Genomic DNA, 17,961 nt, shown 5'->3' on the forward strand with positions numbered 1-17,961 from the left:
AAATGAGAATATAAACAAGCTTGAAACTTGAAATTTTGAACTGCCAATGGAACATAAGGCAAGACCATGCTCGCTCTCTCTCTCACACAGTACACATACTCTAACTCTGCAGCTATCCTACCTGCAGGGGCTACTCCATTCTTGTTAACTGTTCTAGTCATTTAGTACACGCATTTCCAATGTCATTTAAAGTTTTTTTGTCTTCAAAAAGTCTATCTAAAACTAGTCAACACTGTAGCAACTGAGTCAAGAACTCACAGGATTGAATTAAAAATATTCCTCATTACCTGTTTTAGATAAAGGAGGAAGGGATGGATACAAATAATTCAGTACCCTAAATCATTAACATAGGTCCTCAATGTATATTTAAATTTTATCATGTTAATGACTCCTCTTAAAAACTATGCCAGCATTTTGTTAACCAATACACATTCACATAAACTTTCAGTTATTCATATTGTATGTTTACCAATAATATGCCTCCCTCCAAAAGACTCTGAGCTGGCTTACAAAAATGTAAGTAGTATGAAAGTACAAATGAAGATATGGATATACCAGAGGGAAAAGGGTAGAAAAACAAAATATAACCAGAGAGTTGAGGTTTCCATACAAAATGCAATTAATTACTAACACTGAGGAGCAAATAAGGCTATCCAGGCAGCCAAACTAAACAAAGAGGGACGTATTATCAATTTTAAGATCTGTAGAGGCCGTAAATAGAGACAAATCTGTTTCTGCCAATAGTATCACCATCCTAGTCTACAAATATTACACTCTTTAAAGTCATCCTTGACATCATTAACTTTGTTTCTCAAAACCACACCATCAACAAGGTGGGCCAGTCCAAAAATATCTCCCGTTTCCACTGCCCTTTTTTTTTTTTTTTTTTTTGGTCTTCCTAGTATCACATCACCAGGTCTTATATACTTGAACCTGTATTCATGCAACACTTTTCTTACTGGATTCCCAAACTCTCTTTATCTTTCTCTACTCCATATTACAAATTAATTTCTATGACATGACTTTTTTAAATCAAAACTTCAATTTCATTCTCTTTTACTCAGTATTTATACCTCAAACTATAGCAACTGGTAATTTTAACACCCTTCCTAGAAAGTCCTAATAAATCTTACCTCCTACATGGGAAGGAGGGCCAAACTGTTAAACTCACTGTCCCAAGAATAACTATACTAAATTCTCCCCTTTTACATTTCTGCTCCCATTCATTCTCTTACCTAAAGCCAATCCCCATTTCCTTTTACCTTTCCAAATCCCACCCATTCTTCAAAGCCAAGTCCACATCCTTCCTTAAAGATGTTTTCCCAGCTGGGCGCAGTGGCTCACACCTGTAATTCCAACACTTTCGGAGGCTGAGGCAACCTTGAACAAGTTACTTAATCTCAGGAGTTTTAGACACTGGTTGAAAAGACTAAATGACATCACATACAGAAATCCTTCAAGAGTTAAAAACTGCTGTACAAATATTACAATAACCAGAGAAGAAAAACAGTGACAATAATTAGATTTTGCACTGGTTGTTCCTTGTAGAGATCACACATATAGACACTGTTCCCAACTTCTGTCTCAAAACCTTCCTATTCTATAATTTCAAAAAATACTCCCCCACACACACTTTCCCTACATACCATTTTAGTTACTATGCTGTGGAAAATACACTTCTCGGCTGGGCGCAGTGGCTCACACCTGTAAACCCAGCACTTTAGGAGGCCAAGGAGGGCGGATCACTTGGGATCAGGAGTTCAAGACCAGTCTGGCCAACATGATGAAACCCATCTCTACTGAAAATACAAAATTAGCCAGGCATGGTGGCGTACGCCTGTAGTCCCAGGTACTCAGGAGGCTGAGGCAGGATAATTGCTTCAACCTGGAAGGTGGAGGTTACAGTGGGCCAAGATGGTGCCACTGCATTCCAGTCTGGGCAACAGAGCAAGACTCTGTCTCAAAAAACAACCACTACCACCAAAAAAAACCCACACTTTCCTCTATAAAATGGCTCCCGTGATTAGTAAGATGACACAGTTTATGTCCAGTCACAGCCTCTTCCCATTTCCGCTGGGAATGCCTTACCTAATGATTTAAGACAATGAAAAAAGTAAACCAGTTGGAAGACTTATACTTTCTGATTCAAAACTCAGTAAAGCTATAGTAATCAAGACAGTATGCTACTGGCATAAGAAGAGACATACAAACCAATGGAACCAAACTGAGAGTTCGGCAATAAATTTTCACATTTATGATCCACTGATTTCCAACAAGGGTATCAAGATAATTCAATGTGAAAAATAGTCTTTCAACAAGTGATGCTGGGACACTGGGTCTACACGAGCCAAAAGGAATGAAATTGGACCCTAATCTCATACCACATACAAAAATTAACTGAGAAAGGATCAAAACCAAAATGTAAAAACTAAAACTATAAAATTCTTAGGAAAAAATACAGACATAAATATTCGTGGCCTTGGATTAAGCCATGATTTCTAAGATATGACACCAAATGCACAAAGAACAAAAGAAAAAACAGATATTTAGACTTCATAAAAAGTAAAAACTTCTATGTTTTAAAGGTCACTATCAAGAAAGTAAAAAAAAAAAAAAAAACCACAGACTGGAGGAAGATATTTGCAAATCATATACCTGATGTACAGGACTTATATCCAAAACATATTTTTTAAAAACTCTTACAATTCAACAAAAAGACATTAAAAAATACAGCAGGATTTGAACTAACATTTCTCCAAAGAAGATATACAAATGGACAATAAGCACATGAAAAGATGTTCATCCATCATCCATCAGAATAATGCAAATCAATACCACAACAAAATACCACTTCATATCTACTAGGATAGCTATCATTAAAAAAATAAAGGGTAACAACAAGTGCTGCCAAGCTTGTGGAGAAAAATTGGGCCTTCAAACACTGCTGGCAGGAAACACAGACTTACTCTATAACCCAGCATTTCCACTCCTAGGTACACACCAAAGAGAAATGAAAACAAATGTCTACCCAAAAACCTGTACATAAACGTTCATAAAAGCATTATTCATAGTAGCAAAAGTGGAAACAATAGAAATATCCATCAATTGATGAGTAGAAAAATAGAATGTGGTATATCCATAAAAATGCAAGTTTATTTGGTAACAAGCAGGAATAAAGGCCAGAGCAATTAGGCAAGAGAAAAGAAATAAAGGGCATCCAAACTGTAAAGGATAAAGCCAAATTAGCCTTGTTCCCAGATTACATGATGTCAAAACCTAAAGGCTCTACCAAAAATACACTGTTAGAACTGTCAAGAAATTCAGCAAAGTTGTAGAATGCAAAATCAACACACAAAAATCAGTGGCATTTATATATGCCAACAGCAAATAACCTGAAAAAAAAAAATCAAGAAAGCAATCCTATTTACAACAGCTACAAATATTATAAAACGCCTAGGAATCAATCTAACCAAAGAAATGAAAGATTCATATAAAGAAAACTATAAAACTGATGAAATAAATAGGACACCAAAAAAAGGGAAAGGTATTCCATATTCATGGATTGGAAGAACTATAATAATATTTTTAAAATGACAAGACTACCCAAAGCAATTTACAGATTCAGCACAATCCTTATCAAAATACCAATAACATTCTTCATATAAATAGTAAAAAAAAAAAAAGAAAAAGAAAAAATTTCCTAAAATTTACATGGAACCACAAGACTACATATAGCCAAAGCAATCCTGAGCAAAAAGAATGAAGCTGGAGGCATTACATTACCTGATTTCAAAATTTATCACAAAACTATAGGAATAAAAACAGCATGGTAGTGGCATAAAAACAGACACATGGATCAACGAAACACATGAGAGAATCCAGGTATAAATCCATGCATTTACAGCTACCTCATCTTTGACAAAGGCATCAAGAACATGCAATGGGAAAAGGAGAGTCTTTTCAATAAATGGTTTTGGGAAAACTGGATAACTATATATGAAGAATGAAACTACACCCCTATCTCTCACCACACACAAAAAAATCAAACCAAAATGGATTAAAGATTTGAATCTAAGACCTGAAACACTACAGCACAATGGTCTGGGCAAAGACTTCTTGTGTAAGATCTCAAAAGCACAGGCAACCAAAGCAAAAATAGACAATTGGGATTACATCAACCTAAAAAGCTTATGCACAGTAAAGGAAACAATCAACAAAATGAAGAGACAACACGCGGAATGGGAGAAAATATTTGCAAACTATCTATCTGACAAGGAACAAGGGATTAATAACCAGAATATGTAAAGAGTTCAAACAACCTGACAACAAATATATATATATATAAAATCCAATTTAAAATAGGCAAAAGGGCCAAGTGCAGTAGCTCATGTCTTGTAATATCAGCACTTTGGGAGGCCGAGGCAGGATCACCTAAGGTCAGGAGTTCGAGACCAGCCTGGCCAACATGGTGAAACCCCTTCTCTACTCAGAATACAAAAATTAGCCAAGTGTGGTGGTACGCGCCTGTAATCCCAGTTATTCAGGAGGCTGAGGCAGGAGAATCACTTGAACCTGGGAGGCGGCGGTTGCAGTGAGCCAAGAATACGCCATTGCACTCCAGCCTGGGTGACACAGTGATACTCCATCTCAAAATAAAAGAAAAAAAACATCAGCCAAGTGTGGTGGCATGTGCTTGTAGTCCCAGCTACACAGGAGGCTGAAGCAGAAGAATCACTTGAACCCAGAAGGCGGAGGTTGCAGTGAGCTGAGATCACACCGCTGCACTCCAGCCTGGGCAACAGAGAGACAAAACTCAAAAAAAAAAAAAAAAAAAAAGCGGGGGGCAAAAGATGTAAACAGACATTTCTCAAAAGAAGACCGATCCACAAATGGCCAAAGCGTACATTAAAAAATGTTCAACATTGCTACAATGCAGTATTATCTCACTGCAGTTAAAATAGCTTAGATCAAACAGACAAGCAATAGCAGATGCTGGCAAGGATGTGGAGGAAGGGGAATGCTCGTACATTGTTGTTGGGATGTAAATTAGTACAGCCACTATGGAGAATAGTACAGAGGTTACTCAAAAAACGAAAAACAGAACTTCCATATGATCCAGCAATTCCTATACTGGGTATATGTATTAGTCCCATTTTCACACTGCCAATACCTGAGCCTGGGCAATTTACAAAAGAAAGAAGTTTAATGGACTCACAGTTCCACCTGGCTTGAGATGCCTCACAATTATGGTGATGGTGAAAGGTATGTATCACATGATGGCAGACAAGAGAAGAATGAGAGCCAAGTAAAAGGGGTATCCCCTTATAAAACCATCGGCTTTCGTGAGACTCACTCATTACCACGAGAACAGTATGGGGGATACCGCCTCCATGATTCAATTATCTCCCATCAGTCCCACAACACGTGGGAATTATGGGAGCTACAATTCAAAATGAGATTTGTGTGGGGACACTGCCAAACCATATCAGTATACCTCAAAAAGAAAGGAGATTAACGTATCAAAGAGATATCTGCAACTCCATGTTTACCCAAGTACCATTCACAATAGCCAAAATATGGAACCAACCTAAGTGCCCATTAACAGATGAATGAAGAAACTGTGGTATATACACACAATGGAATATTTAATTCAACCATAAAAAAGAATGAAATCCTGTCATGTGGAGCAATATGTATGAAACCACAAAGGCTAAGTGAAACAAGCCAAGCAGAGAATGACAAATGTCACATGTTCTCACTCTTACATGAGAGTTAAAAATGTAGATCTCAAAAATAGAGAATAAACTGGTAATTACCAGAGGCCAGGAAGGGGAGTGGGGGGATGAAGGGGAAAAAAATAATATAAATATATAAATGTATATTCACTGAACTTTACACTAAAAATGGTAAAGATGGTAAATCACGTAGGTATATTTTACCTCAATTAAAAATATTTTTAAAAAAGAAGTACTAGGGTAATCAAGTTCGAGACCAGCCTGGCCAATGTGGTGAAACCCCGTCTCTACTAAAAATAAAAAAATTAGCCGGGTGTGGTGGTAATCCCAGCTACTTAGGAAGCTGAGGCAGGATAATCGCTTGAACCCAGGAGGCGGAGGTTGCAGTGAAACGAGATTGTGCCATTGCACTCAAGCCTGGGCGACAAGAGCGAAACTCCGTCTTAGGAAAAAAAAAAGAAGTACTAATGCATGCAGCAACATGGATGAACCTTGAAAATATTAAACTTTGTAAAAAATAAAATAAAAAATAAAAAAAGCCAGACACAAAAAGCACATATGATTTCATTTATACAAAATGTCTAGATAAGGCAAATCCATAGAAACAGAAAGTAGACTAATTGCTACCGAAGGCTGATGGTGAAGGAGTTGGGGGAAAATGGGGAAGCAGTGACTGCTAAAAGGCATGGATTATTTTTGGGGAGTTTTCAAAATATTGCAAAATTGACTGTGATGATTACAAAACTCTGTGAGTATACTAAAAACCTAAAAGTATAAGTGAATTTTTACACTTTATGTCTTCAATAAAGCTGTTATCAAATAAAAAGCAGCGCCAGTGTTCCACAAGCAGATCCTTGAAACACACAGAAATAAAGTGTAAACTGCCAGTATAACCACATTCTCCTTTTTGGTTTACTTCCTCCTTTTACTTGTTCAATTACTAGACCAAAAATCAAATTCCAAATAAATCATTTCATTCTACCTTAGTCTTTTCTTCCAAAAAGTAATGAGGATTCTCTGTCATTCCCCTGCTCATAAACCTAATACAAACTTTAGCAGTAGCAGATCATAATAGCATTTGAACAAGTTAGCTTCTCTGTGATACGGGGGAACAAGTTACCCTTTGGATGACGACAATTTTAATTTTAATTTTAATCTGGAGATTTTCTGGCCCACTAGCTGCCAGTTCTCCACTAGCACCGAGGAAGTATAAATGAACACACTGACATGCACAGATCTAAGATGTTGCTTTTAACAATTTGTGAAAAACTGTGAAAGTCACAACCTATAGTCATTTACAAGGGGCAGTGAATCTATCTGTTAGAGGTCTGCAAGGACAGAGCAACAATTTGACCCACTCTATCCATCTAAGCTGGTATGCAAGGCACCAAGGTAGCAAACAATTCTAACCAACCACCCAGCACCTCTAACTCAGCAGTAGTATGAAAACATTTACGGATCAATGGATCTGTGAAGGCCTCAGGATAGAGCCCTTGCAAATGTCATGGGTCAGTTATGTTATCCAACATGAAAGTTAAGGCCAAGAAAAATACATTCCACTACTTACAAAAAATACTCTAAGCATAGGCCAAATTTCACTCAAATGATGTGCAATTTTCTATGCCTATGGCCCTACAGACTGTATGATTTTTATAAGCAGAAATTTTTTCTTAGCTATAAATTTTTTTTAAATATTTACCCATTAAACTGTAACGTTTTTAAAAAGAATGACACATTTAACCCAACTTCAAAAATAAAACTATCTTACTGCATTTGTACTTCAAAGACAACAATAAAGTGAGCAAAAAACTGAAATATGTAGAGGCAAATATTTCCTATATGAAATAATTCAATCTATTACATCATTTGTGCATGTTCTTTAAAATAATATTTGTTTTTTCAAAACCTGAAAAAAAAAATTAACCAATACTATATTAGAATAACTTTCTCTAAAAAATGCCTTACATAAACTTTATCTACACTGAATGCTGTGATTTGGGGTGACTTGATATTCTCAACTTCTTTAACAGATTTGCACAACGCTTAAACACATTCAGTTCCTTTAACATGATTCCAAAAGAAGCTTAACTAGATATCACATAAGAGATGTACCAACATTCAGAGGTTCCATCTAACCTGACATACACACAGTATTGGGTTGTATCCAGTCTGTTAAGGTTCCTGAAAATAGGATAAACCACACTCTAAATGGAATGTGACACCCATCCACCCCTACCCAGACAACCAATAGAAAAAATCATTCTCCACTCTGACTAAACAGGTAAAACCCACAGATGTTCCCTCACATATAATCTTTACATGTGATAGCAGACTAACAACTACCCAGGGAACCAAAAGGCAGGGTTTTGCGAGGCTTGTGTGATAGGAGAGGTAATCCACAAAGGGAGTAGAGTAAGGGGATGCTTTCTTCTGAAATGAGATATGACTTAACTGATTAAGTAAAGGACTCTGACTTCTGTTAGGCAGGTAACTTTAATTTGCACTATTTTGATAAATTAATCCATTACAGTCATTAGGCCAATGCAGGCAGTGCAGAACTTGTAAAAATCAACCACAAAAGCACTGTTAACTTTAACCAAAAATAAGCCGAACTAACACTATGATCTAACCTCTTTCTGAAGATGGTAACCACATTTTCATTGAAACACAGATGGGCAGATTAACTACAAACCACAATCAAATATTTGACACCAAACAATCCAAAGACCACAGTGATGCACTTAATAGGCACACCAAACATCCATATTAAGTAACACAAGCACACAGAAAATGTAAAACTAGTTAATCAACACTTATCAATCAGCTACAGCACAGAGGATCCTTTGCTTGCCAAAGGGAGTGCCACATGAAGGTAAATAACCTTTCTCTCTGCCTGACCCAGTCCAAGCAACTGTTTTAGAATCAATAAAAGGAACCAAAGCCACTGTACTGCAGACCTAGCTTCTAAAGCAAACTTATCAGCTATCCAATCCTCAGCCCACAAGTGAGAATTTCCCTGCAAATTCCCAAGTCAGAAAATTAACTAAAGTAGGTATCTTTAGTTACTTCTAATTTTTAAAAATTAAAACCTGTAATAAACATTTTGCTCTATTTATGAAGAGCTTACATATGAACTCGTAATGGTATCATTAACTAAGGCTCAAAGACAAAGTAAACCTCCAAATTTCAGATGACACTATAGTTAAACGTTTTTTACCTTTAACAGAACTATGGTTCAATTATTTTAGTTTACTTAAACAATAATCTTTATATAGTTCCTTTTCTCAGTCATCTAATAGCAAAATTGCAGTCTACATCACGTGATACTGTACATGGATTTCATTTATTAAAAATGAGTCTTAAACAAACTTATTAAAACAAAGTTGCTCATTTTACCAATGATCGGGGTTGTCAAAATTTAAGCAAAGAAGTGAATAAATTAAGTTCACTTATTTATCAGTTCAATTGTTCATAAAAAAGGTTACAAAAACAATACATGTAATATATTAATAACATGGTTTATTTTTTTAAAGATTCAGACCATTAAAACAAATATCCTAAGAAACAAAGGATGTTAGGTTTAATTCAAACTAGAGTTTTTCCACAAATCAATCCACTTATAACCATTGACCACCAAAAGCTAAACAATCATCTGCCATCTGAAACAGCTTTGATGTCATACGGTCGTAAGAGTGACAAAAAGTCTTACGTTAAACAGTTTTACCTAACAAAGACATATTTGTTCTATTTCAGTGAAACATTCTTTGAATATTATTACTGTAAGTTTATAAACTGTATATGATTCATTTAAAGAACCATATTAGATTCACCACTAAGTAAGTTCTATTAGAATTTTTCCTACACAAAACAGTTGTCAACTAGCCAACTATCAATATAGCCATATGCAAAATTTTCACTTTCATTAATTCTCACCATTGTTATCTTTGTTTTTACATAAAAATAAGATCAGTGAAGTCAGATATCATACCAAGCAATAAATTCTACCTGCATTCAATGTGGGGAAGATTTTTATTTAATCTGCCCTTCTACCTTCAATGCATAAGATTATCATTTTAAACCAGAAAAACTCCAGGTTGGCCTGGTTCCAATGCTGACCTCATCTCAAAATAGAAATAAGTGTCTTAAAAATAATCAAACAGTGATCTTCTAACCACTGCTTCAGACCCAAGGCAGCAGCTTAAGGTAAGAGGTTATTTTTCTCCTCTTTCTCCATGTATCTGTATAACATTAACCATTTCCAGGTAAGCACTTTTCTTTCCTAAAGTAACCACTGACCAGAAAATTCGGGGTCATGATCATAAAGTGAGAGACAATTTTACACTTAACATCACTGCCTCAAATCACCCAATCTTACCTAGTCACAACCAATGACCATAATAACGTAAACCATGAAGAAGCACTATTTAATGTGTCTGCACTTTTAAAAATCAAATTCCAACAAGATAACAAAAATTACAACATAGCAAATATTTTAGCCACACTATTATTCTATCATTAAAAAACCACTTAAGGCCCTAACACCTCTTCCACTAAAAGGTAATTGTATTTGTTACCCCATAATTTCATTGTCTTATTGTTATCGCATTACACTACTTTTGGCAACTCCGTTCTACCACTACAAACATACTTGCTGAACATTCCATTTCTGCACAGAGATGACAAAAACCACTGTCTTCCACCGTCACTTAAGTTCAAACAACAATGATATGTTTACTAATTAACCACATTACAACAACAGTTGCATATAAAACCAACAGTTCAAATGTACCTTCTGCAAAAGATACAAGTAAATAAAAAACCGTAAGTACTTACCTACAGTTGGGAGGAGGGTCCAATGTAATTTCTGCAAGTTCCTTCTGAATTCTTTAAAATAAAGACAAAGAACATTATGTTAAAAATATCTTCACTCTTAACAATTTATTTCATTAAAACGTTATGTTTTAATAATACTTCCCTTTGGTATATTAGTTTGAAATACTAATACTGTATAAAGCATCACATCCAACAATAAAGTAGCAATTTCCGCCAGGGTTTTGAGGATGCATCTAAAGGATGACACTATCAGTACATGCAACCTGTGGAAGGAACACTATGACTTCACTGAACCACTGACAGCGCTAATTAAAATTTCTAAAGCTGGAAATTTCTGCCACACCATTCATGGGTCATTCTAACTTCTGTTTTGTATTAGAGCACTCCCATACAGGATGGAAAGCTGATATTAAGTTAAATTCAAGCATCCTGACTTGACAGAATCAAATGGTGAAGAAAAGATTCAGGATCTCATTCCAACACCTGAAACTGCCATCAAGACGCATATGGTATTCCTTCCTGGAGCCTCTAATTTGGAGCAAGTTGGGACTTTGACGTTTAACACTATTTCATCTGCTAGAACTATCCTAATATTACATAAGCAATTAATGTCATTTCATGAGCTTCACGCCAAAAAAAAATTTTTAAGCCTGCTCTACCTATCCTCATGTGTTACATTCTACTTTTATTTTTAACTGCATCTAACATCCTATGTACGTATAAAAAGGCTGAAAGCGCGCCACTGTTTTCTAAGACTATACTTAGCAATCCCTTAACTATCATTCATACCTTATTAAATGTAGGCTTTGCTAAATCAAATACAAAAATATTCTCAAAACCGTTTCTTCTCCTTTGCCTTGGTTTTTAAATATGGGGTTATTAACAGCTGGATGCCTGTTGTCTGGTAATTATTGTGACAGTATATGGATAATAACTGATTAAAGTATCTTTAAAAAACAAAAGAATCTGAGCAAAAATATTTACACTCAAGCAATTTCATTCTACTTCCTTTTCAAGACAACAAACTACTAGAATAAATGGGACCCCTCCAACAGAACTGGTATCAACTTCCCAAAGGAACTGCATGCTACTGGTACAATTTTCACTTTTCTAAACCGTGTGATTCAAGGTTGGTGAGGCACTATGAATCAGAGGACGGCTAAGAAATTCAAAGTCAAAGAAAATTGCATTGTAATTCTGCTAGGCCATTAAATTGAGTCCCTGGGCAAGAACACTGCTCACACATGCTTGCTTTCTCTCCCTGTGCCTCAGTTTTCTGTCCTGTAAAATAGAGGTTAACTAGAATAAACTCCGTGATCTCTTTCAACACACTATAACTTCCTTCTAATATGGGTTCTGTGATATATTTATATGCATACAAGTACATATTGCCCATATTTCAATGACAATAGTCTCAAAGATTTGATACAGGAGAACACATTTTATGGATTTCATACAAAATATACAACAGACGCTTCAAAACTAAATGGCTAAGTCCAGGTTAAAGATGGCAAACTAGGCACACACACTTTTACCTCTCACTCATTCAGGACCCCACAAGGTGGGAAAGGGAAATGCAGAAAATGCAAAAAAGGAATAAACAGCAAAGAGAAGGGTGGTGGTCACCAATGAGTGAGAAATTTCAATATATTTCTGCAAGACAAAACAAATGGGTGTAAATCAAACAGGCTGAGACAGGCAAGAAGGGGGCTAAAGAGTGTATACAGATAAAATAGACTACAAAAGGGGACATAGGGGGAAGTAATCAGAAATCCCAGAAGGAAAAAAAAACTGCATAAGTCACAGATGAAATATGAAGCAAACTAAAATGTAAAATAACTTTAATTAAGTATCAGACATTGGGAGTGAGGTGGGGAGAGAAAGATTTGATCTATTTTGCCTAAATGCTATCACTCATTGAGAAGCCCGGAGATCATGACACTGGACTTGTAGTTAATCTAATCCTAATATGCTGTTTGGTCTGGCATTTAATGTTTACAGTTATAATAAATGTACAATTTATTGGTCTTTTACTTACAGACAAAGCATAGAAGATTGGTTGTTGGTTGCACTGTACAAAGTAAATGTTATTAACCTTGAAGATATAAAATTAAGTGTAGCTAATATAAAACAGTTAAAAGTGGATGGAGAAGATATTATCCCCAATTTACAAAGTAGAGAATAAAAAACATGTTATTTGTAGGAAAAAGAAATAGAAGCTTAAATATATATTTTTAGAGTATAAAGGCAACAAATAATCTTTTTAAAAATTTTTAACTATCATTAACTGGGAGGAAGGAAAAGAAAGGAAGAATAGGTAAGTAAACTAAATCCTCATATTTCAGAGCAGGCAATCAAAAGATATTACTTCAATTAACAATTCCACGAGAAATAAGTGTATTATTTAGAGTTGTACAGAAAACCAACAGAAGGAATAAGACCAAAGACAGCTAAACAGTCTGCTTCAAGGGAATGGAACTGGGAGAATTAGGGGCAGGAGGTGGATTAAAAAAACTGTTACTTTCCATTTAAAAAAAATCTATGTACTGTTTATTATCAGAAACATGAACTTTTAAAAATTGTTTTTAAACTAAGAGAACCAGAGGAATAGTCATTATAAAAAGCATGCTTAAGCTGTCAAAAAAAAAAAAAAAACTATTTTTAACGTAAAAAAACTTCTTTGCAATTTTCAAACAACACATGTTGCTTTATATTTATACTGCCCTTTAGATTTAAAAAAACAAAACAAAAACTCATAAATCCTGGGCCAGGCTCAGTATTGGTGGCTATGCCTGTAATCCCTAGGCTTTGGGAGGCAGATGCAGGAGGATCACTTGAGGCCAGAAATTGGAGACCAACCTGCACAACACAGTGAGACTCCTTCTCTACAAAAAATTTGGGAAACTGTTGGTCACAGTGGTGTGTGCTTATAGTCCCAGTTACTCAGGAGGCCAAGGCAGGAGGATCACTTGAGCCCAGGAATTTGAGGCCACAGTGATCTATGATCATACCACATACTCCAGCCTGGGCAAGAGTAAGACCCTGTCTCTAAGAGAAAAAAAAATTGATACATCATAATTTGCTGTCATATAGTACTACACAAAAGTTGAACTCCAGATCCCTATAATTCTAAGTCTGTATTATTCAATATAAAAAGCAATTTACTGATGAATTCAACAAGTCTGAGCAGTGAGTCAATAATATTATAATACATTTTGAGCCACTGTTACCTAAAATGGTTATATTTCTCTTGACAGAAAAGATTATACTAAGAATTGCTATTTAAACGGTTGTAAGATGTCCTGCTGTTTTCAATGACAGCAATTCAATTCTATCTCAAAAGTTGTGATCATGGTATGTATTAAGTTTCTCAGCCTTGACAAGTGGGGATAAGGAAGGTACCTATTTCAGGCACTGTCTCTTAGGGTGAGGAAAAATGAAAAGTATCAATAATTCACACTTACAATGTACCTTTCCCATGATGATCTTTTACCATTAAAAGTGATCCGGTAAATCTTACAGAATTCTCTAAGGATCTGTTTTATCAGTTCCCATTTAAAAGACAAGGAAAACTAAGGCTAATTATTTTATACTGGTAAGGTGAAAGATGGAGAACTATTATCTTGCTAAGTCAAACAAAAAGACTTCCTTCATCAGAACTTTTAAGACAAAATTATTTTACACAAAAATCACCTGGACAATTGCCTAAATTTCCAGTTTCCATAAGGCAGTGTCACCTCTTAGGTTAGTATGATACAGAAGTCAGCAACTGCCTATTGTTACTGAGACAAGTCACAAGCAATAGACAAATTAAATTTCAATGTATATTATTCTACCTTATACCTTAACTGTTCCAGGAACGAATGATAAGAGTACAATAAGAGTACTGTGTGGGATTGTTATTTGCTTTAAAAAAATAGCAGGGGAGAGGAATCATAACAATCATGATTCATTCAGACTTAAATGAAGAATATGGTACCAAAATTATACAGAAAAGAGAGGATATGAAACTCTCATTTTAACATCAATATATTGGAAAAGGGGTTCAGAAAAATGAAGCAGTGTATATGTACTAACATGTTTAAAACACACACATACATTTCTTGGGTTAAAGAAAATTCAAAAATTTACTCAGAGCCAAGTAGAACATGAATGTGTGGATATGTAGATTTGCAAAGTAATTTCTTAGCAGGAATTTTTTAAAAACCCTTAATCTCATCTAGATAACTTTCTATATTCCCTTACAGACTACAATCCTCAGTCAACCTAAAAACCCTCTATTCTAATCAATTGAATCACCTAGCAAAAACCTTCCAAAATGACCTTATTCTCAAGAAAGTGTCATGCAACTAATAATTAAAATTTTTTAAATGTCAAAGCAATCTTTAGAAAACACATTGCCATCGCAAATAAGAAGTCTAGAGTTTCATTCTGGATGGTGGTATATACTACATACATATGATTCTAAAAGATCATTGATTTTAAGACACACCATCAATAATAGTGCACATAAATTTTAAGATGTGTCCCAATTTCAGAAACATTAAAAAGTTTTAAAAAGTGCATTTAGAATGAATAAAATACAGTAATTACAAAAGATTATCTATAAAAGTACTATTTCATTCTCATGTGGAAAACAAACTTACAAGAGCCCGTAAGATAAAAGTTCAAACTGGAATACAGTGGAATCAATTTTTCAACCTAACAAAAATTTAGAGTCTGAAACCAAAAACTACACCTCGAACAGTATCATATTGAGTGTCCAAAAATAAAATCACCATGTCTACTCTGAACAAAGTTAATTTAGAATAAATATGATTTAAAATTCACATTTACAGATGTATCAACCCATAAAAGCAGCAGAATAAATTCAATGAAGATCTCAAAATAGATGTTTTATTGAACTCACTAGTCAATTTAATCAAAATAATCTAAATCTGTCACTGCAGATATAGTCCAACTACAGACTTGCAAATATAACAAGAGTGATATAGACATATCAAGAGAACAGGCTGTGATAAGAGCATGACAATTTTTTAAGAAACAAACTCTTGCCAAAGAAAAGCAAAAATGCATGTAAGATGTAACTGTAATCTTTCCTTTAACTCTGAGACAGAAATTAATTTCTACTACTGTTTAAATACCCACTTAAATGTTTTCTGTATTATATATCACTCTTCTGTAATATCACAAATGAGATTTTTCAAATCATATTTCTATATCAGCTTATTAATTCTATAATTACTGCATTACAGCAATTATTAATAGTACATTTCATATAACAACTGAGCACCTATGTGCAAGCACTTTCCTAAGTCACTACAAAAAGTATTTAATTACGGCATCTGAGTATTTCTAGTTTGACAACAGCACTGCCTCCAAGGTTAATATATACCTCATTTTTCCAAAGTTTGTACCAAACAGACTTGGAAAATATCATTGCAGACTTTAACTGACATAAAGTCTATTAGTGACAGCATCAGTTTATGAGAGCTTACTATGTGCCGAATAAATGCTTTATCACATTTAGTCCTCATGAGAACTTTGTGAACAGCGTACCATTATCATCTTCCTTCTACGAAAGAAGAAATTGAGGCTTGAGCTGTTTTTTGTTTGTTTGTTTGTTTTTGAGACGGAGTCTCGCTCTGTCGCCCAGGCTGGAGTGCAGTGGCCGGATCTCAGCTCACTGCAAGCTCCGCCTCCCGGGTTTACACCATTCTCCTGCCTCAGCCTCCCCAGTAGCTGGGACTACAGGCGCCCGCCACCTCGCCCGGCTAGTTTTTTTTTGTATTTTTTTTAGTAGAGACGGGGTTTCACCGTGTTAGCCAGGATGGTCTCAATCTCCTGACCTTGTGATCCGCCCGTCTCGGCCTCCCAAAGTGCTGGGATTACAGGCTTGAGCCACCGCGCCCGGCCGAGCTGTTAAATTATACATCAGGATCGCAGAGGCTAGGCACAGTGGCTCATGCCTGTAATTCCAACACTTTGAGAGACCAAGGCAGGAGGATCGCTTGCAACCATGAGTTCAAGGCCAGCCTGAGCAACACAGCGAGACTCCCGTCCCTACAAAAAATACATTAAAAATTTAGCCTGGTGTGGTGACACACCTGTGTAATCCCAGCTACTTGGGAGGCTGAAGTGGGAGGATTGAATGAGCCCAAGAGTTGGAGATCATACCACTGCACTCCAGCCTGGGTGACAGAGCAAGACTCTGCCTCAAAAAAAAAAGAAAAAGAAAAAAGAAAAAAAAGAAAGAAAGAAAAAGAAAAAAAAAAAAAGACCACAGAGCTATAGCTACTAAATGCTAGAACCTAGATTCAAACGTAGATCCTGTCTCTAGAGTTCAAGCTCTTCAATGCTACTCTTTCTCATAAAATGACACTATTTGGGAAAGACTTCTCATCTGAATAAAAATGATCATCAACAAAAAAGTGTGAAATAAAATTTATTTTGAAACTACCTCTAACTTTTAATCTTCTGAACACACTAGTACTAAGATGCTAATATCCATGGAAAATCCAATCCCTAAAATAAGCTCAGGGTTCCAAGGTAACCAGTAAGTAAATATTGTGACTGCACTCTGCTAGGTACTGTGGATATGACAGTGAACTTAAAAGATGTGGGGTCCTCTGTTCTCATAATTCCCAATTTTTTTCCTAAGTTAAGCAGAAATGGCAAAGAACCAACAACTTCCCTATCAGCTGAATCGGAGGAAGAGAGAGGGGAAAATAAGTTTTTTTTTTAATTAAAAAATTAGTAGCAAAGCCGCATTTTTATATTTAAAATAAATAGTAAATAATTACATCACTTCATACAGTGTCACCCAAAAACCAACTGAAGACCTTTCTAGAGGAAGATCATGAACCACAACTTGAAAATCACAGATTCACAGGAATTTGCCAACAGAGGGATTCTTTCAGCCAGGAAGCAACTCAAAAGAGACTTCTTACTTTCACCAACGCAATACAACCACTTACTATTTACTGGCAGGCAGGCACTGTCCTGTGCTCTGTACATACACTATCTCTAAACTAGGTTGTATCTCCTATGTACAGAGCAGAAACACATCTTCCGTATTTTTCCCTCATGAAATCTATCATTAGGTTTGAATAATCTGTACTTTCTACATATAGTGTAGAGTAAAATAAAGATGACCCATGTACTTGAAAAACTCATGTTCACACATAAAGCAGTACATCTTTCATAAGCAGAATTTGATCTTTGGCATATCATGCAAGAAATATGATTTTAAGGTATATTATAGTGGTGCTCCCAGTTAGGGGAAAAGGCAGAGCCTCACCACAACAGGTAACTTTGCTAACTAGCAATCACAAAATAAAGCACAGGCCCAGCAGAACCCTATTCCCCAAGGACCTGGCCAACCAATCCTTGC

The 17,961-nt window shown here is 35.6% G+C and overlaps 1 protein-coding gene across 3 annotated transcripts in view; it reads right to left on the bottom strand.

Moving 5' to 3' along the window:
* Window positions 1–17,961, bottom strand: part of UBE2E2 (ubiquitin conjugating enzyme E2 E2) — a 388,749-nt gene that overhangs the window by 363,558 nt on the left and 7,230 nt on the right. For all 3 annotated transcript variants that reach the window (NM_001193865.1, XM_028843152.2, XM_028843153.2), the window contains 1 exon segment: window positions 10,569–10,619. In NM_001193865.1, the coding sequence (NP_001180794.1) occupies window positions 10,569–10,619 (51 nt within the window).

The sequence above is a fragment of the Macaca mulatta genome, chromosome 2 (genome assembly GCF_049350105.2).
Source record: "Macaca mulatta isolate MMU2019108-1 chromosome 2, T2T-MMU8v2.0, whole genome shotgun sequence".
NCBI lineage: Eukaryota > Metazoa > Chordata > Mammalia > Primates > Cercopithecidae > Macaca > Macaca mulatta.